Below are 22,952 nucleotides of genomic sequence, written 5' to 3' on the forward strand. Positions count from 1 at the left end.
AAAAATGGTATTAGAAACGTTGTTGGACTAGGAACTAAATCACTCTTAAAACCCTGCCTGGAAAGAGTATTCAGGCTCGTACTACAGAATGAGGTTGTCATTTTATAGAATGTTTTCCCAGCACAGTAATCTAAGTGGCTGTAAGAGCATGCAAGTGAGAGGAAGAGTAGTGCACTGATTTGAATTCCAGCTCTGTTTGGCCGTGTGCAGGTTACCTCACCATCTGTGCCTCAGTTTCCTATGCAGTGGAGATGATAGTCATGCCGCTTGCTGAGTCGTTGTAAGAATTAAAGGAGTTAATAATGAAATCCTGATAATGGGGCTGGCTCACAGTAATGCAGGCGGGTTGGCTGCTGTGACAGCAACAGCCAGGGCTCACCTGTGTCCCTTCCCTCCCTCAGTGCCTAGCCCCACCTGTAACGGCTTTGACAGTGCCCTTTCAAGGCCTTGCCGGGTGCCACTTGCAAAGGAGGTCTGCTTCATCGCTACTGTTCGCCTGGCGACACCACAATTCTTAAAGGCAAGTACTTGGGACAGAATTTACCCTATGGAACTGTCACAGTCGAGTCTCATTTAGTTATATTTAATTAATTGTCATTATGAGAAAGAATAAAATCAAGGGCATTGACACTGACTGAAAATTTTAAATGTCTGGTTTCTGTACCTGTGATGGCCCATAGGCTCGCTCCCCTCACTCCGGTTTCCCGAGAGCTGTGTTGTTTGAAGGCAGCACCACTTTAGCCTGCTTTAGAATTCTGTAAACTTTCCTACCTTTCCTGCCGACATTAACCCCACTCGTGGCAGGCAGAGGTGAGAACTGTGTGTGAGACTAAAGGTTTGTCTGAATGCACTCATCTGCTGTTTCTTTAACTCTATAGCATAATGTCAGGTAAAATGAATAATTCAAATGCAGATGAAAAGCCATTTTCCACATGTTTACCACACTTCAAGATATTGGGAAAGGAGTGGTGTGACATTTTGGCTCCGCGTAATTTTTCCCCAGCTTGTGAAATAAATTTAGTATCAGCTAATATGAAATTAGCTACAGAGGATGAGTTTCAGTCCAACAGAACTTGAAGACTCACTCTAAACAATGTTAACTTATGTTACCCACCAAGCATTCTTGAACAGCTCTGGGGGGAGCATCTGGCACCCTAAGCAACACCTTTTTTGTACTTTTTTTCCCTTTTAACACAGGAAATGTGCATAGTTGATGAACCTTTAGAGGAATTCACTTCAAGGCATAGCTTGGAATGGAAATTTTTATTTCTGGATCACAGGTTTGTGAAAAGAAAGACATGTTTGGGTTGGGTCCTTTTCAAGCATTGGTTTGAAATGAGCCGCACTCTCCTGGGGAGAGAAAGGTTGGGTCTGGGCCCTTCAAGGAGAAGAACTTCCTGGCAGAAGAAGTAGGTCTCAGCCAAGGCTTTCCTTCTGCTGCATTTGCTGCACCTGGCATCCGTTCTGTGTCTGTGTCAGACCATTTCAGGAGAGCCAGATGCTGCAGCTCAGACATCTTTGGGATACAACCCATCTCAAACCCCTGCCCCACTGGGACCCTCTCCAGCTCCCAGGAAGTCAGCAGTGAAAGTGAGCGCAACCTCTCATCTCATTTCTTTCAACACCCTTTTGTCTCCTTAGCTCAATCTTCTTTCTTTTTTTAACATTTGTCACAGTTTAAGAACTAGCAATCTCTGCCCCCCACCCTTATTTTTTTTTTTTTAATTACACTTTGGGTTTAAGCTGACCTAATCAATAGCTGTTTTCCATTATTCAATAGTGATAACGTTTGTTATTATTTGAGCCTGGCTATGCCAAGGGAACCAACTATCTAAATGCCAAAAAATAAAAACGAGTGCTTTGGGAAACCCAGCTTCTCTGGGCTTGACCATTGCAACATTATTTTCCTGCCAATGTTCTTGAGAAACGAAGCCCTCCAGCTTGATCATTAAACAAGCAAACTGTACCTTCCATATTGAGGTGCAGCCACTATTGTGAGTCCTCACTGATCAATTGCCCTGTTGTCCCCAGCAGAGCCCCTCCAATCATAGGATACCTGCCTTTTGAAGTGTTGGGGACCTCCGGCTATGACTATTATCACATTGATGATCTGGAGCTCCTGGCCAGGTGTCACCAGCACCGTGAGTACTACTTGTCCAGCCCAGTGCCAAGCAGCCACCGTCTCCATCCAGAGCCCCAATAGCAGGGCTCTTAGCCTTTAAGTCTGCTTATTTCTCAGGTTCTTTCTGAGGTGGAAGACTTTTTTTTCTCAGAAATGACCTGGCAGTGTGGCAGGGGTCCTTGTCTGGACTGCTCCATGTTGTATTTTCACCTGGAAGTGAATGACCTTGCTCTCCCTAACCCACCCACCCTGCACCTTCCCAGTAGCCCTCAGATCTGCAGGCTATTTCATCTTACCTGGGAGACGTTAGGAGTGCTGGCCACTTTTTTGAAGTTATGTACCAGCTTTCAGAGACCAACTATTGAATTCACATCACTGTTCTTTGGTCAGCGGACATGTGTTGGTCAAAGCTACAGACCACTCAGCTGGGCTTGAGACGTAAAAATGATCAGACATTGCTTGCTGTCCTGCAGGAACAAGTTCTGACGGGAAAGCAGAAATAGGTGACTTTGTACGATGTTGTCAGTACACTGAAGAGGATGTACCCAAGATATTGGGGGGCTTAGAGGAGAGTGCCTCACCCAGCTGGGGGTGAGGGAAGGCTCTTTGCCACAGAAGAGGGGGCACCTGGGAAAGGTGTGGGAGGCAGGGCCCCTGGTGTGGGGAGCAGGAGAACTACAGGCCTGTCTGAGGTCTCACTTGGTAAGCAGTCAGGGATTAACCATCTAAAACCATGTCTTGGTGCTGAGTCCTTGCTTTGAAAGGGAACGTCTGTCGTAACAGCCTGTGGACCCTGGTCCACGGCTTGATCGTTAGTACTGTTTGGATAGAGGCCGCGCCTGTAGGGCCTGTCATAACCTCCTTGTCTCTGCTGTCCTTGCTGAAGGAAGAACAAGCTTGGGTTCCATCAGGACCTGCTGTCAGAATTCAAGGCTAATCTTTAAAACTTTCACCCCTTGTTCCGCAAGGATAGCCCTTGAGCACCTGGGCATCACAAGGAGGTTGCTAGACTTGCAGACTCTCAGGCTGCCCCTACCAGGTTGACAGAATAAGAGCCTCCAATTTCACAGGATCCTCAAGCGATTCATGGGCACCAGAAACTGTGAGAAGCATGGCTCCATCAGGCCTTGGGCTCCTTCTGACTCTCACAAGGAAGGCCACTCTGGCTAGGAGTCACCTTCAGCATCTGAAGGACTTGCCCCATGGCTTGGGCAAGATGTCCCCTCTCCGTCTGGCCCGGGCCCTTCCTTGCCAGGCGGGGCTTCCCTCCTCTTCAAACATCACAGCCTCCACATCAGTGGCTTCTTTCGTAGCTTCAGTTTCATAGATAGGATTCCTCTTAACCGTTTGCATAAAGATGTGCTGAATTCTAGGCAATAAGGCAATAAAACCCAAATGGTTCTTCTTCCCGGGACCCACAGTCTATCCCTCTGCCCTCTAAGGCTAGTAACCCAACAGCCTTTGTTCTGTCCGAAGCACCCCCAGAGAAGCCCACTAGCAGACTTATCCATAAGGCCCCCACACCCTGCACAGCCCTGCACTAGTGGGGGGCTGGGTGAAAGGCATCTGTAGCCAATTCTGTTTTAAGACCATGTGGACAAGGATGAATTGCTGACTGACAGCCGCAGCCTCCACCTAGAGGATGCTGGCCGTCAGGTCTATTTGGGGTCTCCCTCTCTCAGAGTCTGGACCCCCTCTCCCATGCTGCTCCTGCAGCTTTGCCCAGCACCACCTGACAGTGGCAGGAAGATAAGCACTAAGAATACCTAGACCTCTTTCTAATTAAACCCCCAATTTGAGAATCTGTCTGTATCTGCCCTTATTTGAGGATTTTTTTTTTAAAGCTCGTAAGCATTTGGGAAAGCATGTGGATCCTTCCTCCATCATTTAAGAATTCATTATTGTTCACCATTAAACTGATAGTCACTTAAATGCAGTGCCAACTGAGGAAATAAACAGTGTTTGGTATTGTCTCTTTGAAAGCTTATAAGTTAAACAGTTACTTCAGGGGAAAAGATCATTTTCATATTAACATTTGTCTCCATTTTCTCCCAAAAGTGATGCAGTTTGGCAAAGGGAAGTCATGTTGCTACCGGTTTCTGACCAAAGGCCAGCAGTGGATTTGGCTGCAGACACACTACTACATCACCTACCACCAGTGGAACTCCAAGCCTGAGTTCATTGTGTGCACACACTCAGTGGTCAGGTGCGTGAAGGCTGAGGCATGGGCAAGGCCCCAACAGCATGGTCAGGACCCTGGCCACCGCATGTGGTCCCAGCTGACAAAGGCTCATGCCCGGCCTGGAGCCCTTCCCCTGGGTCCAGGCTGTACTACGCTGTGAGCAGAATAACTCCAGTCCAGCCCCTCGAAGCCTTGTGAGCCCTTTCAGGCGGCCAAGATGTAACTTAGCAAGTTACTGCTTCACTGACCTACTTACATATTTCCCCTTCCTGTCTCTCCATCTCCTAGCCTTCCCTTGCCACTGATTTGAGAAGTTAAAATTTTGCCTCTAAATAACTCAAGCACACAGTCTTCATACAGTCCTCATTACTTTTAATGCTTAAAAAGCCCCTGCTGGCAACTGGAGGAAAGAGCCAGGAGGCCCGTGGGTGAGGGGTTCTGGCAGTTCCTGGGGGTCTCTGGGAGCCCCCAGCCCAGGGTTGGGGAGCAGGGCTTCTAAGGAAGGCAGCACTTTTACCTTTTCATAGATGCCGTCTATGTAGGGTCACACCCAAAGGGACAGGGAGAATGTCATTACATTTTTTCCTCTGACTACAGAAATTTTAAAAACTGATTTTAAAATCAGTTTTAAATTGATCTAGAGAAAAGCATTTAAAGCAAGCAAAGAAAAAAATGTTTGAAAGACTGCATTTTATAATATCCATAATAGATGGATACATGGATGGACAGATGGATGGACAGATACATATATAGACATATAGATACTATGTATACATGCTGCACTTTATACATGTACATAACAGACAGATGTTAGGTAGATAATAGACGGATAGAGAGATAGACATATAGGTACTATAGATAGATGCTGCACTTTATATATATACACACATAATAAGCAGAAAAATAGATGACGCATATACATATACATGCGGCAATTAATATATACATAACAGGGATGATAGGTAAGTCAACAGATGCCTAGATACTGTACATACACACATACATATATATAGACAACAAGTAAATCACTCTTCTTTAGCAAGTGGGAAGAGAGGGGAGAGGAGAAGTGCTTGCCTTCTTGGTCCATGAATCTGCTCATCACATTGCAGGGACTTCATCTTCGCTTCCTAACCTACCCTGGGCCACTTTAGCAGCCAGTGGTTTCTTATTCCATGGCCTGTCCCACCCACTGCTACTCAGGGCCTTTGCCAGAGTGTCCCTTTGTCCCCAGAAAAAGCTGGACATCATCAACATCTTGTTCTTCAAACCTTGCCCTGACCATGCTCTTCTCTATCCTTCTCCTCCCAAATCTTAGAAAGAAACTCTCAGAGAAAGTAGGGAATAACTGAGGGAGTAAATATGGTAACAAGCATACTGGTGGCCCAAGAGCCACTGTCCTTCCAAAGGCTACTTGTCCCCTGCATCTCTACACAGGCGAAGGCCAGAGCTGAGTCACCACGTTGATTTGCCCACACTATTTAAAAGGTAGGTTCATAAACAAGTTGGCAGTCTCGCTCTGGCCAGTTCTGGATCTGCTTGAGAGAAGCCTTTCTGAAGATTATAATTACTAAAAAACTTCTGCATCGCTTCTCTGTATGCATAGCCTCAACTGAGTAGGTTTTAAGAAAGGCTACTGATTATCTGAAGGCTGAAGCTTATCCTATAGATGAAAATATGTTTTTAAAGACAGTTATATTGGGAGGTTTCATGGGTATATATGTTGGGGGATAAGTAACGGAGAAGAAAATGAAAACATCCTGGAAACAGAAGCTATTCTGAGTGTCACATTAGAAGTCACTCTGGTGGAATTTAGGCACAGAACGAAACTCCCTTCTCAGACAAGTACCAGGACTAGCCCCCTTCATGGTGACTCTTCTGGGTAGGTATTACGTAAGAGCCGCAAAGCATCATGCAGTCCTCTTTGCCGCTGTCATCTTGGACTGTCCCATCTCCAGCTGTGTTCTCTTGATTTCTTGATCAGTTACGCTGATGTCCGGGTAGAAAGGAGGCAGGAGCTGGCTTTGGAAGACCTACCATCTGAGGCTATCCACCCTTCAGCACTAAAGGTATGCCGATCATGGCCAGGTGCACCAAGGCAATTTGGTTATGCAGAATCATCTATGACTTGTTATCATGAAAATAGTAATAATAAAAGTGGCAGGTCCTATTTATTGGACTCTCGCTATGTTGCCAGTATTATTCAAGGTGGTTCTGGGTATTTGCTCATTTACCACCATGGAGTTCCGGGGAGGCGGGCACTGTTCTCGTTCTGGTTTTTCGGAAGAGACCCAGAAGGTCCGAGGACTGGCTAATGTGCCCAGGGCACTGAGGCTTAGAACTTGCTAAGTCATAGAACTGGGTGAGAAACAGCCTCTGCGCTCCAAGCAGGGTTTGGTGACTCCCTAACCTTAGGAGACTGGTTATGAGAAGTCTACCTGGTGTCTCTCCCACAGATAAAAAGCTGGGGGATTATTCCACCATCCCACGGAGGCATAGGACAATTTGAGGACCCTGTCCTTCCCTTAGCTCAATGCTGCTACTCACTGCCTCTCGGACTTGGGCACCCTCCATGTCATCAGTGGCAAGGCACACTTTCTCTTTCCATGTCTGGGATCTTAGTTAATAGTGGTGTTAGAGCCAGCTTCGTACCAGGGGGCTCTTTTGATGAGATGTATTTCCCTTCATGAAGCCATGTCCCCTGTACTCCCCTTACCTGAGCTCTCCAGCCTCCAGCTGGGCTTCCCCCATCTCCTCAACTTACACGGAGACCACAGCCCTGTTCCTTAAAGGCCATTCTTCAAAGAGACATGAATCTCGGGAGGATAAAAGAGATGGCAAGAACAGGAGGGAGTGTTGTATGTCATCAAAACGAAGAAGCTGTTGACTACAAGATCCACCGTTATTTTAGCTTCCTCTGAAAGAGAGAAAATGCTGCTAGTCATTGTGTGAAATAAGGATTTCTTTCATCAGTTGAAGAACACATTCCAGTTTCAGATATGTCAAAATGGGGGCGGGAAAGTGCGCCTTAGAATTGTTGAAATATGGTTCAAGTTCCAGGCTGCCCCATGAGCTAGGATGCAGAGTCGCTGGCTGGGGCTGATGCAGCAGCGATGGTGCAACAAAGGCACCACGGTCCACCAAGGACCGAGTTGGGAGGAAGGAGAAATCACCTTTAAGGACCAGAGCGCAGCTGGCATCTTTGTAGAGCTTCCTTTGCTGGCTGCTATACAGGGTGCACTATAGGTATCCTGATGTGACGCACCTGTCATTGTTTAGGGAAGTGTTTATTAGCCAGCTCTGTCACATAATACATTGCATATCTTGTCCAAGAATGGAATTAAGCCATTTATTGGCAAGTGTTTGAGTTTCTGATCCTTCATAATGGTCCCAACCTGTTTGGCACCAGGGACCAGTGCTCCTATGAGAATCCAATGCCTGATGACCTGAGGTAGAACTGAGGTGGCGATGCTAGCACTGTGGAGCAGCTGCAAATACACATGAAGCTTCACTCACTCACCCACTGCTCACTTTCTGCTACGTGCCCCTGTTCCTAACAGGCCACAGACTGGTACTGGTCTGCAGCTCAGGGATTGGGGACCCCTGCTTTAGGAATCTCAGAGCCCAGTGGAAATTCTCCTAAATGTGCACATGCATGTAAACACACACAGACAGTCTCAGGCTGCCAGGTTACGAGGCCCCTACTAAAGGAAAAGCTGTAGGACAATGCTTCTCAAACCACCAGTGGAAATGGACCAGCTGGTTTTTTAATGTCAGATCTGTGGCTGACCGATGCTTTTGTAAATGGTGGATTGCCATGCTTGGATGTGATGTGAGAGGATGTCAAATGGCTGTAAAAGTTTTTCGGTGCTTACTGTCACTTTCTGTACTTATTTCTCTTCAGACTAAGAGCACACAATTCGCAAATGACCGTGGGCCAGGGACCCCCTCTCAGGGATCTGATCAAGGGGAGACTCTGTGACTAAGCAGTCGAATCTCAAAGTTGACAGCACAGCAAATCCAAGCATATCTTGTAATTCCGTGGTGCACGAAGGCCCATAGGTCACATATCATTTCAACCTAACATGGGCACACGAGCAGTGTTCACCTTCACTGGAGCCATGACTCCAGGGACAGAATACATAGACTCACACCCAGGGGGTTAACACCCAAGGTTGTTGCATGTGACTGGCTTGTTCAAACTGCCCTGTTGATGCCAGGAGTTTCACCATCCATCTAAGACTATGTAGGAACATGGCTCAGGAGTCTTCATCATGTGTCTTCTTAAGCTTAAAAATTATCATACCTGTTTTCTTACACCCAAGATACCTACACCTTGTGAGATGGAAAGACAGCCCCTCAGAGCTGGAAAGTCACAGCCGCTTTCTCATATACTATGTTGAAGGCAGAGGAATGCTAGGAGAAAACATCTGTCGGGATCCAGGGGTCAAAGGATGGGGAACCATGGGCTCTTTGCCCTTTCTCAACTCTGTAGCACTGAGGCTGCAGAGGGGGCATGGGCAGTGGGAAGGCAGCATAGGGGTTGAGGTACCCAGGAGGGTCCAAAGTCATTTGTTTCATTGGAGCATTTATAATCTGGTACCACTGGCAACCTTATTTCTGGAACCTGCCTCTCCTCCCTTTTGGGAAATTGAGATTCTGGGCAGTGAGGTGACAATTGTAAGGAAAACATATAAAATGCAAGGTCACTTACGGAAATCTAAAATATCAAGATAGAAGGTAGAAAAGTGTAATAACTGCTTTTTATAGGCTAAAAGCCTCTCAAAGATTACGTTCATAGAGATGGATAAATATTCTACTGGAATGGGTTTGGAATTATCCCCAAATGGCTAGTCTCTCTCTCAACAGCCTCTAATAAATTTCTCTGTGTGTTCAGAGGAGAGCTAAAGTCAGTAATTTGTCCCCATCACCTGGACGCTGTCATGTGGACTGCTGTGTCTATGTGTTTCAGAACAAGAGCTCAAGCCTGGAGCCTCAGCAGCACTTGGACGCACTTGACATGGCCACCTCGGGCCTTAACACAAGTCACTCGCCATCAGCATCCTCAAGAAGTTCCCACAAATCATCACACAAGGCCATGTCAGAATCCACCTGTGAGTGCGATGCCACAGATGGGAAGAGGGGTGGGCTCCCTGAGAGCTGAAGGGCCCCAGGCCTGGGCACGGTCAGGGTCGTCATGTCTGTAAAGCAAAAGTTGCTGTCCATTCACACCCTTTGCCTCATTCCCCACTGGCCTCCCACCTCTCCACTCTCTGGTTTCATCACTGAGTGCAAAGCAGACATAACACAGGTGACTTGCGGGCTAGATAATGTGGCTAGGTTTTAGTGATTCTCGTGAGGGGTGTGATCATGCAGATGTCTGAAATAAGTAGTGGACATGAAGTATGGGGATGATCTGTTGTCATCCACATGCCCCCAGGCCAGGGCGGGGGCCTGGCAGGACTTTGTGCCACCCAGCAGGACTTGGAAGCCACCACCACTGCTGCTGGACTCGGGCTCCAATCCAGCCCTTGTTTCGTGCACACTAGGGTCATGGTCCCCTCCTGATAAGAAAGCTGTTAAAGATGCATGTCTCAGAAAGGCCATCTGTTGCTTTCTTCCAGCCACTCCCAGTAAGCTGATGATGGAAGCCAGCACCACGACCATGCCAAGATTAGCCACCCTGCCCCAAGATCTCCCGGTGCCAGGGCTCAGCCAGACAGCCACAATGCAGGTATGTGTATCCCTAGACTCAGCCAAGGCACGCTCCGCTGCACCAACCCTGCAAGGCAACCGGATGTTGTGCCACACCTCCCCAGAAGACCAGTCCTACTTAGAGACTGAGAGTGTGGGGTGGCCAGTGGGGGTGGGAACCTAGGTAATTTAATTAGTAAGTAATTTAAAATGCTTTCATACCAAAATCAACATAGATATATATTCCTTGACATGCAAACTCCAAATGAATTTTGAAGATAAAGCTCAAAAATTCATATCCGGGGTCACACTCCCAAAGCAGGGGTGCAGGGGACATGATTAGGGTCCTCCCATTTTGGATCTTCTTTCACTCCAGTGAAATATGTTTGAGAAGCTTGGTTGTCAAACAAGACGTAGCTCTGCATGTACCAGGACGTGCCCCTGACACATGCCAGACCTCTCCAGAACACTGGGTAGTGAGTGGCCTCTTAGAAAGCACACTGACTGTCTGCATAATCACTGACATCCAGTACTGGAGTTATCTGCCACCGTGTAACAAGCCACACCAAAATCAGAGGCATAAAGCAACAGTCATTTTTCCTGTTTGCAGATTCTGGGTGGGAAATTCAGAAAGGGCACTCTGGGCACAGCTTCTCTTTGCTGCTGGGTGTTGGTGGCCTCACCGGCCAGGGCTGAGGAACCGAGGAACCCACATCCCTGGTGTGTGTGCACTCACCTGGGCAGCACTGACCTGGGCTGGGCAGGCTGAAGGCTGGGCCCCAGCCAAGACTGTCCACTTGCACAGTCCTCTCTTTGCTTCGGGCTTCTCCTGGGACAGCAACTGGGTTCCAAGAAGAGTCATCTGGAGAGCGACCTATCCCAAAGAGCCAGGCGGAGGCTGCATGGCCTTCTCTGTCCTAATGTTGGCTGGCAGTCCCATAGTATCACCTCTGCCATACCTTTTGACCTCTTGGTAAAAGCAGTCACACACACACTCATCCATAGCGAGGGACATGGACCTCTACCTCTGCATGGGAGAAATGTCAAGAACTCTAGGGGCCACATCCAGACAGTTGCCAAATACCTCATATGCATCCCTCACTGTCATTTTAGAAATGAGGGGTAAATTCCCCACCTTCCTGCTTGCCATCATCATGAAAATTATGCACAGGCTGCTTAAAACCTCAGGTGACATGTTTTATTTTCAAGTAGAATATGACAAAGACCACTTTCTTTCTCTCCAGCCACACTTAGATGAGCTCGTAAGCCATGACTGCCATTCTGCCCCCACATGGCTGTCTAGTAGGACCCTTTGTGCCACCAGTAGTGTCACAGTTCTTCCATCTCCTCCCAACTGTGCAGGGAAACACAACTAGGCAAACCAAAACCAGTCCCTGCTGTAACCCTGTGCATGGGATCTCTCACTCAAAACTAAGTCTCCCGTTGTCATTTCTTCCCCATATTGTCCTGGATGGCACTTTCCATTTGGGCTGCTTTAAATAGTCTCTAGGAGATGAGGGCAGTTTAGGAATAACTTTGGAAGAACACTTTTACTTTTAAAATCTTTAAATAGCCCATGAGGCTGGGAGTTTCGTTTCTTGTTTTGACTTATTTTCTCCCTCCCACCTGAGTGATCAGGAAACAAGGTCTGTCGCTCACCTGAGTGCCCAGGAGTCTCTCAGATTACAGGCAGAGTCTCACATGCTGCACTGGTATTTGCTGCCAGAATGAGTCCACAGGCATGGCGCATCTGTCCGTCTGTTGAGTGGAAAGGGTAGGACACACACAAAGCCAACATAGCTTGTTAGTACAACCCCATTCATACTGCTCAGTGACACTGCTAAGAATTTATCAGTTTGGGAGAAGAGCAACCAAATCCACCAAGGGTGGAGTATAGAACAGGAAGCAAGGGAGAGGTCACTTGGAGCCCCTAAGCTCCTACAGGTAGCAAGAGCTCTGCAGAGCACACCATGGCAACACATCCCCTGAGTGACCTGGGACCTTGCTCAAGAACCACCTGCACCTTGCACCAACCCACTACCCCACCTTTGCCCAGGGAATACACGCTCGTGCCCCCCAGATGTGAGCTCATCACTCTGGAATGGAAGGGCTTCCTTTAAGCCAGAAAACCAGCTGAGTGACAACACGCCCACACCTCTGTGACAGCTCAGAAACAGTGTCTGCTCACAAAGCCCCTCCCTCCCCCAGGCTCCCCTGTCCGCCCAGTCGTCCTGTGACCTTGCACAACAGCTCCTGCCTCAGACAGTTCTGCAGAGCCCACCTGCCCCCATGGCGCAGGTGAGTTGGGCTGGGGGAAGGGAGACCTGGCAGTAGAACTTCCCCAATGCACAATGAATGGTGGCCTCTTGAGCATGTGGGCGTATTGGTGCCTACGTGTGTCATGCACTTAGGTGCCAAACAGGGCCCCAAAATAGGGAATATTTCTCCCAGCGTGTAGGTGGGACTCGCTGACCTACGGGCTTTGTTTCTGCATGTGTTCACTTTGCCATTCTGTCTTCTCCAGAGACATTCTCCCTTCTCTTTTCACTAGTGTCTATTCCTCAATCTTAAAAACCTTTGTTCATCTCTCTGCCACTTTTCCATGTTCCTCTTATTTTTTATAACTCCAAATTGGCCATGATATTAGGCCAAATGTCATAGGAAGATGCTAAAAGGATCTAAAAGCTATGAATCCAGTACTATAAATATCACATTTTTAAAAAAAGATCACTGCTTTGCTGAGTAATTCCTTCCTGTTTCAGCAGCATACAGTGAGTTATTATCTGGGTCAGTGCACAAGCATAAGGGACACAGAGATGCTTGTAACACAGCTCTTGTTTTTTTCATACTCAGAGTTTAAATAGAGTTGGCCATATAAACAGAGAAACCACCATGTCAGCTTATGTGTTTTTATAGAACCAGTAAGAAAATAGTCTGCCTGGGGTAGTCTGATATGGCTTCCTGGAGGAGGTGACACCTGAGCTGGGCTTGGAAGTGTGGGTAGGAGGTTGCCAGATGGCAAAGCAGATGTCTAGCAGGGACGAAGGAAATAAGAAAGATGTGCTAATGTATGCTTTTCCCCAGAGGTAGGGTTGAGGAAGGATATCAACTAATTAAAATACTCCATATTCATCTTCATTAGGAAAAAAAAGAACTTTTTCTGGTCAAACTTCCAGGCACATTTGGTATAAAATTAGTAACTTTTCAATCCATGGGCACATGAAATGAGAATTCCTTTAATGTCTGGGTCTTGCATAGTAAAGAATTTTTTTGTTTTATAATATATAATGGTACAGGTAAGGCCTTTCTGGGATTCTAATTTTAATAGTAAGAGTTCTTAGTCTATTAGGCATATTCTACTTAACAATAACATATTCTTTAAGACATTCTTGGAATATGAGGACCTTTCAAGTCAGACTGTCCTTCATGTAAAGGAATGAGCTTTCTCTCCCCGCAGTCCCCTGCCCCCCACCACAGGTGTTATCACTATTGTACCTTGTCAGGAGAAGGGGAAAATAAAATCCAAAATCTGGTAATTGGTTGTCAGCATTCTGGTGGTTTCACTTCATGCTCTATTTCTAAAATGTCTCTAAATTAGAGAAGTTGTTGTTGTTGTTTTTAATCAAAAAAGCCATAATCATGAATGTAATGCTTGGACATCTTAGATGCCTTGAGAAAATTAGAATCACACTGGAAGTACCTAACTCTTATGAAGCACAGTACTGGCTGCCCATAACTGCCCAGCCTTCTCAGCCTAGAGTATCCCCTAGACATGGCAGGCAGAAAGTACCCCTGAATGTGTTTTGATTCTGTGGAACTCACCACAGAAGCCTTTCAGTTTTGTTTTTTAAATAAATGTCTGATTTAGCTGGTTTTCTTTCTCAATTGAATGTTCTTTCAAAATCCCAGCTAAGTGCTTGGATAACTCACATTCTGATGAATGCATTTGTGATACAGTATGGTTTTGCATTGGTGTCCACCCCCACCCTATGGTCCCTCCCGTCCATCCATTTCCTGTCAAGAGAGTCCCTTTTGTCAGTGTGGATGGTGGTGATGTGCAGAGATCACCTGCAAGGTTTTCTAAAGCCAGCCCTTTGTCTCAGAAAGGGAATCAGAGGTGAAAGGAAGGGGAGACAGCCTCTCGGCAAAGCAGATACCAGTGCCCCTCCTATAAGGTCACCCTCCACCAGTGTTCCCCTCAGGGTAAATGTTAGGTGGTTGTATTGTTTTTGTCCTTAATTCTTTTTTTGCACAGATTTCTAAGGAGTGCGTAGCCAGCAAGTGAGACTGGGAGAGGGGTGGGGGAGTGACAAGGTCTCCATAGACCGGTTGGAGAGCAGGGCTCCCAAGAAATATGTCATCAACTCCAAGTTCATCTGGCAAGTGTTCCAGAAGAGCCCTGCTCTCCAGGATCAGATCTGAGATAATGATAGGACTCCAAATTGTCTGTGAAGCTATCACATGCCATTTGTCATGCTCCAGATGAAAGGGGGAAAAAGTGGGAAGGAGGGGTCGGTCTCTGATGCCCTGCTTTTGACAGTCCTCTCCAAAACCATTTGTTCCTCTGATACTGTTTGTAAGCCTTTCTTACAAAAACATATTGCGATTCTGTGCCCCTTCCAGACTACAGTGTAATAAATTAGGACCATGGATTCTGGTGGGCCCGAGAAAGCTCAAGGGTTGGGGGATTGGGGACACCCCGGGGACACCTACCCCATCCATAGCCTCTGCTCACTGCCCAACTCTGGGCTGTGGGTCACTCCTTAGGGAAACCAGAAAGGTGGAAAAAGAACGGGGGTGAAAGTGGGCAGAGCCACTCAGAACAGCAGAACATGTGTCTGCGAGGTGGGGCCCACTCTTTGATGTGGTTGTGTTTTCTGACTCCACCTGGAAGTTCCCACCACAATTCAGCATGTTCCAGACCATCAAAGACCAGCTGGAGCAGCGGACCCGCATCCTGCAGGCCAACATCCGGTGGCAGCAGGAGGAACTCCACAAGATCCAGGAGCAGCTCTGCCTGGTCCAGGACTCCAGCATCCAGGTGAGGTGTCAGGGCAGGCCGCAGTGCTCCCCAGTTCCTCTGTACTGCCTGAGAGAACCCTGCGTATGAAGTACACTGAAACCGCCACAGGAGAAGCACAGGGAATTAATGCCACTTCTTCCCTCCCCAACTTCAGGCCAGACGTGGAGTCTGTATGGCATCCTCTTCACTCTCCCCTTTCTTGTTGGGCATATATCTGCCGCCTCGCCTGCATGGGTTTGGTGGTGGCATGTCGCCTTGCCCTGATGCCAGCCTCCATCCTGTGGGTTATGAGCTCCAGCCTCTGTGTAATGCTGCTTTCCTAACAGCTCGGGGAGATATGGCAATTGATGACATCTGCGCCCTGATGGAGACAGCCAAGGGAGCTGGGAACTGGAGGGCAGCACGCTGGCACCTCCAGGCCACCCCATTTGTGGCATGCCAATGCCCTGACAGCAGCAGCTTTTAACTATGACCCCTCAGTTGTCACTGCTTTGAATCCCTTTTGAGAGTTTTGTCTTAGAAGAAATCTTTATATATTGAATCTCTTTCAAAGATAAATTATTTTTACCACAAGTCACTTTTGTCAGTCCAGGACTGTTTTTCTTCCAAAGTACGTTCTTTTGACTAAGCCTTTAACTGGAGATGTAATTCTGGCTAACTTGAGAGTCTGTCCCAAGAGCTGTAAGCCTTTGCACCCCCTTAGGAGAGGCAGAAGGAAGCAGAAGAGACCCCAGGAGAAAATAGCTACAGCACTCCCCCCCACCCGCCCCCACTGGCCATATCGGGAATGCAGTGACACCCCCAATGGGCAGGCCCTGTGTGGGCACAGCGTCCTGAGAAGTCATGCTGAGATTAATGCACGATGGTTACTGGAGCAGGCCACGCTGTGTCCCTGGGCTCCCCAGAGGTGCTGGCTCCTCAGCGGCTGGGACTTAGCAAGGACTTGTGCCTCCCATTCACTGTCACCCAGGCCTGCAGGCTTTACTAAGAAAGCCATGGCTGCCCACAGAGACCTGCTGCTCTCCCTTACTTGTACCTCTTCAAGGAACCCCTCTACCCCAAAATGGACGAGGGAGAAGACTGAACCTTTCACATGAAAAATGGAATCGCTGAGGTGTCAATGTCCCTTTTACTTAATTCTTCCCCAGCTGTAATCTTTTTCTTTCAGAGTTCAATTGGTAGAACTCGTCTGACTCTCTATTATTTCAATGGAACTTTTTCACTAACAGGAAAGGGAAAATAGAGCCAGAAACTGCTAAAAGCAGGGTAGGCGTATGAACATCCTCCTTGGAGCCCAGATTTTTCTATTTCCTGCCTTTTCAACACTGAGCTGAATTCTAAAATAATAGGTGACACAACTTTATGTTTTTCCCTCCTTGTTATGAAGAATTATTATTTTTTTCCTTATGTCCAGTGTATTTTGTGCAAAGTACACGAGCACCTGGGTCTGTAAAGGAGATGTGAAAATAAAGCCCTTAGACCATCTCCAGTGCGTCCTCTCCCTGTTTTCATTCCTGCAGCCTTATCTTTGCAGTGGAATTTTCCAGAGAACATGAAAATCCACAGATAGTCGAACCAGAGAACATTTCCTCCAGAAGTCTGCCTTCTTGTATTTTTGCAAGTTTAAAGATTTAAAGAAATATGTTCCCAAATGCTTAACCAAAACATATTTGTTTTTTCTTTAAAAAAAGAAAAACTATATGATTAATCATAAGGAAAAACAAGTAAAAATTACTGTCCTCCTCCCCCCCAAAATTTGGGGGATAGATTAAACAAGGGTGACAAAATGTTGATAACTAAATATTGAGGTCTAATGATGGTACAGCAGGTTTCATTAGACAATGTCTCTATTTTGTGTACTTCTAAAACGATCTGTGATAGTATTTACAGAAGTAAGCAGGTAAGAAAAATGACAAGCCACATGTGAGTGTACAATTGGTTTGTTCTTGAAAATTACAAGTATATTTTTTTCTCTGATAACTTTTGTCACTTGAGTCAGGGAACTGTTTTTCTCACGCTTTCTATCACATTTACCCAGGAGCTCTTTTAAGAAATCCTCCTCTTAAGCCATAAAATTCTGCTTTGTTGTCCATAAAGCAGGCATTGCTATGTACAGCAGCAAACCAGGGTGGCCCCCCACAGAGTCCTTTTTCCAAACTTAGTGGGCTTTCTTGCTTCACTCATTGGCTCAGAGCTTTCATTGAGACTGTAACTGTGATGCTTGCTAAGTGTGATTTTAAAAAAGAGACTGAGTTATGAGGGAGAGGTCCTCTAGAGTGTTGGTGCTGGCACCTAGATATAGTCATAAAGGTTGCCACCTGGGATGCCTGTTCTGGGGAAAGACTCTGTCACCCCCTGCAGTCCCAGGGAGTCTGCCTCTCACTTTCTTTTTGAGAACATGCATGCCCTCTGCTGGCTAGTCAAAGAAATGCCTGGAAGGACTCCTGTAGCAATGACAAATGATGTTACTTGATTTGTCCTCCTTCTCTTCTTCTTTCCCTCCCTCCCTTCTTTCCTCTCTCCCTTTCTTCCTTCCTTTCTTCTATTCATCTATCTATCTACTGTTCTTCCTTCCTTCTATCTACCCACCCACCCATCTAGCCTCCCAGCCAGCCAGCCAGCCTGCCTCCATCCATCCAACCATCCATTTATCTTTCCATCTATCCATCCATCTATCCATCCATCCATCCATCCATCCATCCATCCATCCATCTATCCATCCATTGATCCATCCCTTCCTCCCTTCCTCCCTCTCCCCCGTTCTTCCTCCCTCCATTCCCCATCCATACATTCATCCATCCATACACCCAGCAGACACCCATTATATATATACCAAGTACTTGGTGAGGCACTGTGGGGATACAAAGGTAAACAGCATGGGGGTTCTATCCTCAGAGACTATATATCAATGGGATGGAGTAGCAGGCCAAGGAGTCTCTGATGTAACACAAGCAGAAGCAGTTGTCCTTCTTCCTTGAGTAAAAACTTCATTTATTTGTTTATTCATTCATTTATTTATTCCATTCATTTACTTCTTAGTTTTTATATGCTCTAAGCTTTAGGCAAAGGAGCAAAAGGCTCCTTTTTTGATTTTAAGTGTTATTATTACCTAACATTTATTTAATACTTACTGTGTCTTAGCATAATTCTCATTTCATCTTTATGAGGTAGATGTGAGTGTCACTGTTTTATTAATGAGGAAACTAAGGCTTTGAAAAGTTATGAGAATCACCCAAGGTCATACTGCTAGTGTATGATAGGGTTGGAATTTGAACTAAGGTAAGCCTGATTTAAGCAAGATTATGCCACCTATCATAAATAAAGAATATATTTATTTGAACTAATCAGAAGGCAAATTGAATCCTACCAAAAAAAAAATGTACATTATTGAGTGTGAGTGATGGGTTTGTGCTGAAGGGCTGAAGTGTGTGTTACCCTCTGTGCTATAGACAAGCCATATTACCGTGGGTAACTGGGATCACACAAAGCACGAATCCTCAGACTGGATTTATCCTGAATGGTACTGAATCTGAGATGATGACACCAGAAAATTCTTCTCAACTTCAAAAGCAACAAAAATCCCTTATTCCAAACTGCAGGCTCCTCTGCTGGAGCTGGGGGCCTGATGGGAAAGTAGGGCGATCAGATGGTGTGGTGGAAAGGGCAGCAGTTGGGGCCCTGTCTGGCTTGGCCACCCGCTGACCCTGCCTCGTTCACTTGAACTTCTTGGTCCTTAAGTGCTCCTGCAGGTATCTGCCTGGAGTGGTTCTGCATCTGACCTCCAAAACCGCTCAGCCAGTGTCAGCTTATGGCGTCTGCACTGGGAATGAAGCTGCATGCACTGAGTGCAGGAATTGGGGGTCAAACTCCAGATGCTGGGAGGAAGAGAGTCCCCCCAAAGCACTCAAAGCTAGGGGCCTAAAATAGAGTGGAGCACTGTGTCAAGAATCAGGGTACAAATAACATCAGCTAACATTTCTACTCTATGTGCATAAGAGAACACCAGTTAATGTTTTTAATGCTGAATGGAGGCTTTCGTAAAAGAGCTAGATGTTCTTAAGTTTAAATTATTATTGGGACTATCGAAGTTGTTAAGCCTTTAGAGTCAACTTACAGATCATATTTTATTTACAAATTATTAATTTGGTCTAAAAGTAGTAACGCTTTTACTTGTTTTTATTTATGTTAAATCAGTTTCTATATTTAACAAATTGTAAATAATCAGCATTATCTACCAAAGCCATTAATTTACACAGTTAATATAGCTAGATCTTTCAAACATTTCACATACCTAACAAGGCAGGCTTGTAAATGTAAAGAAGTAAAATCTATGTAAGCATCCAACCAATTCTTTTAAATCAGATACACCAAACTTATGAATGAGATAGATCGAAGTTCTCACAAGATTTCAGCGCTCTTTACCAACTTGATTAGATTCTCCTAACCCTTCACAGGAAAATCACCAGGCTAACAAAGCACCACCTCTTAAACGTGAGCATCTTGGATAACAATGTGTAGGGATTATTGCAATGATTATAAAGCTTATCTGTAACCAAGTTTTTCAAGTATATGGACTTGATGTTATATCATCATCTCTCTGCTCATTTGCCTTCCTGGGGGTGCAGTCACCTCCTTCATGGGAGACATCCTCGCTGGGAGCACTGAGTCTAAGGCACCAGTCCACAATATGTATATAGACCCTGGTCACTGGCTAGCAATTCAAGGCTGGGCACAGCCCTGTTCTTCTGCCAGGACAATGTGACCAGTGCCACAGGTTAGAGATTCAAGGCTGAGCACAGCCTGGGCCTTCTGCCAAGATGACATGACCCATGCACAAGTTAGCCAACTCTCTACCTCCGTTATTGCATCATCCCTTCCATTCACAAGATATTTCCCCTTCTAGTAAGGAACTGGTAAGCCAGCCTAGACTCTATGCAAGCAGAAGTCATCAACTGACCATCTGGGTCTAGGTGTCCTGACACTGTTAGGCCTTCGCCACTACACTGTATCCTTGAGGGCAAGAGCAGTGTCTCTCTGGCCCACTGTTCCATGTCCAGGGCCTTGCCCTGTGCTCATGACAGCACAGGCCCTCAGTGTCTTCATGTTGAGTGAATGACCTTCCCAGGCAGGTCAGAGAGCATGAAAGCTAACCTCTTACCATGGACAGAGAATACAGGTGCAGGCCTGTGAAGGCCTAAAGGCATTCCTGTTGTGCTTCTAGATGTTTCTGCAGCAGCCAGCTGTATCCCTGAGCTTCAGCAGTGCTGAGCAGCCTGACGCTCAGCTCCCACAGAGGTCATCCCCAGGGACCCAGTCCCCACTCGCCGCCAGCCCTCAGCTTTCGAGACAGATGGCCTCTGCCCAGGTCACAAACCAGCACCTGCTCAGAGAATCGAGTGTGATATCAACCCAGGTAATTGTCCCAATGCGTGTGTCTTCAGTCTCCATCATCTACTCTGGGTTTCAGCCATTGTTAGTGTGAGAACACGGGCTATCCGCTTCTGTTCAATGTCCCTTTTCCCCAGGGCCTCCATGCTCCTCCTTGTCCCTCAGATTCCCTGCCAACCCCTTCCCTTTCAGCCAGTGCCACTTCCTAAAAGCTATCAGTGACCTTGCCATCTGACAGGGTCACTAGTCAATAAATGGTACTAGAGTCGAATGGAATTAAGAAGTGCAGAACCCTTGCTTCTAGAAGGTCACATGATACAGCTTCTTCTCAGATTTCTGTGTTTGCACCTGGACTTGGGAGACCCAGTGAACTGCCCCTGAGCTCCTGCGGTTTGCCAGCCCCAGGGGGACAAAGATGAATAAGAGTTGACCTTGACCTCAAGGAGCTTCTAGTCTGTTGAGGTCTCAAGGAACATAAACAGATAACATACAATAAAATGTGGAGAAGTACATGTATAAGAGAGTTTAGTCAATCTTCACCCAGACTTGAGTTTTACTTTAAAATTCAGCCTTTTGGTTCTAAATGTCAACAGAAAATTTAATGGCTGAGAATAGTCAAGAAAACTTTGTAAAATAAAAAAAAAAAATTGAGTCAGGATTGGTACTATCTGATATTAAAAGATTTCGTAGATAGATACTCTGAGAAGTAAAACCCTATGGTGCCAAAATAGGAATGGAAAGTCAGTGAAACTGAGTAGAAAACCCAAAAGCAAACTCAAGCCTGTTCTCTCATGCATTTATTATTTCACTTAACAAATATTTATTGAACACTCACTGTGTGCCAGGCACTAAGTTTTAGGCATTGAGGGACAGTGGTGAACAAAAAGAAAAGAAAAAATGGACTCTCTGGTTCCATTGGGGAGAGGGATATAAATAAGTGAAAATCTCAGTCTGATAAGTGATGGTGCAGGGAAGATAGATGGTGAAGGTGGGGAGTGGTTTGGAGTTTTAACTAGGTAGCCAGAGGAGGCCTCACTGAGAAGATAATACTTGAGCAAGGGGATGAGAGGATGAGGTACATCTGGATCAAGGGGAAGACATTACTTAGAGGGGGCCGGCCAGTGCAAAAGCCCTGCAGCAGGGGGAGGCCTGGGGTCCCTGCATGGAATTTGGAAAGCAAAAAAGTTGAGTTGTCTGGTTCAACGCATGTCTGGTTTGCCTTCTGAAGGCCTGACACTGTCCTGGGCCCCAGGATTCTAAACTCCTTGAGGTGCTTACAATCCAATGGAGAAGGCAGTCACAAGAGCAAAAGGATTCAATAAATAAAAGGTCCTGAGTTAGACAAAAGGCTAAGAAGGGCAGAGGCAAGAGGTGCTGGGGAGGGGGTTCCTGGAGAGATGCAAGAGGTGCTGGGGAGGGAGTTCCTGCAGTGAGCCTAAATTTTACCTTTCTCATAAAAATAATGCAAAAGGGTCCCAAGCCGATGAGAAGTTCACAGATACAGGGAACCAGCCAGTTGGTGGGCAGCTTGGCGCCCCAGTTCAGCAGCCCCGCAGCTGTGCTCCCACCAGCTCTGAGCCTGACCACACCAGCCTCTGCCTCCCAGGACGCCAGCCAATGCCATCCCAGCCCCGACTTCAGCCATGATCGGCAGCTCAGGTACTGAGACTATCCTTGTTTGGAAGATAACTGAGGGTCACTTGAGACAATCCATTTCTGTTCTCCTTTCTGCTGTTGATGGAGGCAGAGTCCAGGGCCTCCGAAACTGGTCTTGGCTAATGCAGAGGCAACAAAGGGCTGGGGTCTTGATGTCCAGAAGTGACCTGCTGTGTTCACTGTCCTCTGAGAACAGAGCAGGTGGAGTAGGGATTCCGTCAGACAGAACAAGTCCAGCCAGGCTGGACAAGTTTTGCTATCAACCAGTGGGTCTACAGTTTGGGTGCTGATTGATCAATTTCCCATTTGTTTCTTCCTCTACTCAAAGGCTTTTGCTGAGCCAACCCATCCAGCCCATGATGCCCGGGTCCTGTGACAAGAGGCAGCCATCCGAGGTCAGCAGGACTGGACGACAAGCCAAGTAGGTGGACCGAACGGAGGAAGGAGACAGCGGGCTGCACTGAGTGTCTCAGGCTGGCAGGGCTTCATGTGCCTGGACCAGCCGCATACCCCATGAGTGTCCACCGAGGACAGGGTCAAAGTGAGCCCAGAGCCTTTGAAAGACTCTTCCTTTAGCTTTCCTTCTACAGTCTTACATTTGAGAAGATAAACCTTTGTGTCGGTGTTCTATGCTTAGAACAGGACTTAAACAAAACAATTAATTACATCTCCAGTTTGGCATCATCTTCAGCCAGCTTTACAGTTCTAAACACCTTCACCCTTGGCAGTCGTTCAGATAAATGTGTAGCCTGCGACTGGTCCAGCAGACCAGCAGATGCTGGCAAATTCCACAAGCACGCTCTGCCTGCTCTGTGTTTCTAGAACTGTGAAACCCTGTGAACAGGGGCCCTTGGCCTCCTGCACGCACAACCTCCTCTCTCCTTTCCCCG

General features: G+C 46.7%; 1 protein-coding gene across 3 annotated transcripts in view; it reads left to right on the top strand.

Annotated features, from left to right (window-relative positions):
- NPAS2 (neuronal PAS domain protein 2) overlaps positions 1–22,952 on the top strand; it is a 129,337-nt gene that overhangs the window by 101,135 nt on the left and 5,250 nt on the right. For all 3 annotated transcript variants that reach the window (XM_016157254.2, XM_016157255.2, XM_036224032.1), the window contains 12 exons: positions 402–520; positions 1,198–1,280; positions 2,035–2,141; positions 4,181–4,328; positions 6,286–6,370; positions 9,274–9,415; positions 9,926–10,035; positions 12,204–12,293; positions 14,890–15,036; positions 20,240–20,431; positions 21,878–22,065; positions 22,391–22,483. In XM_016157254.2, coding sequence (XP_016012740.2) covers positions 402–520; positions 1,198–1,280; positions 2,035–2,141; positions 4,181–4,328; positions 6,286–6,370; positions 9,274–9,415; positions 9,926–10,035; positions 12,204–12,293; positions 14,890–15,036; positions 20,240–20,431; positions 21,878–22,065; positions 22,391–22,483 — 1,504 coding nt within the window. The remainder of the gene's footprint in view (positions 1–401; positions 521–1,197; positions 1,281–2,034; positions 2,142–4,180; positions 4,329–6,285; positions 6,371–9,273; positions 9,416–9,925; positions 10,036–12,203; positions 12,294–14,889; positions 15,037–20,239; positions 20,432–21,877; positions 22,066–22,390; positions 22,484–22,952) is intronic.

The sequence above is a fragment of the Rousettus aegyptiacus genome, unplaced genomic scaffold (assembly GCF_014176215.1).
Source record: "Rousettus aegyptiacus isolate mRouAeg1 unplaced genomic scaffold, mRouAeg1.p scaffold_m13_p_7, whole genome shotgun sequence".
Taxonomy (NCBI): Eukaryota; Metazoa; Chordata; class Mammalia; order Chiroptera; family Pteropodidae; genus Rousettus; species Rousettus aegyptiacus.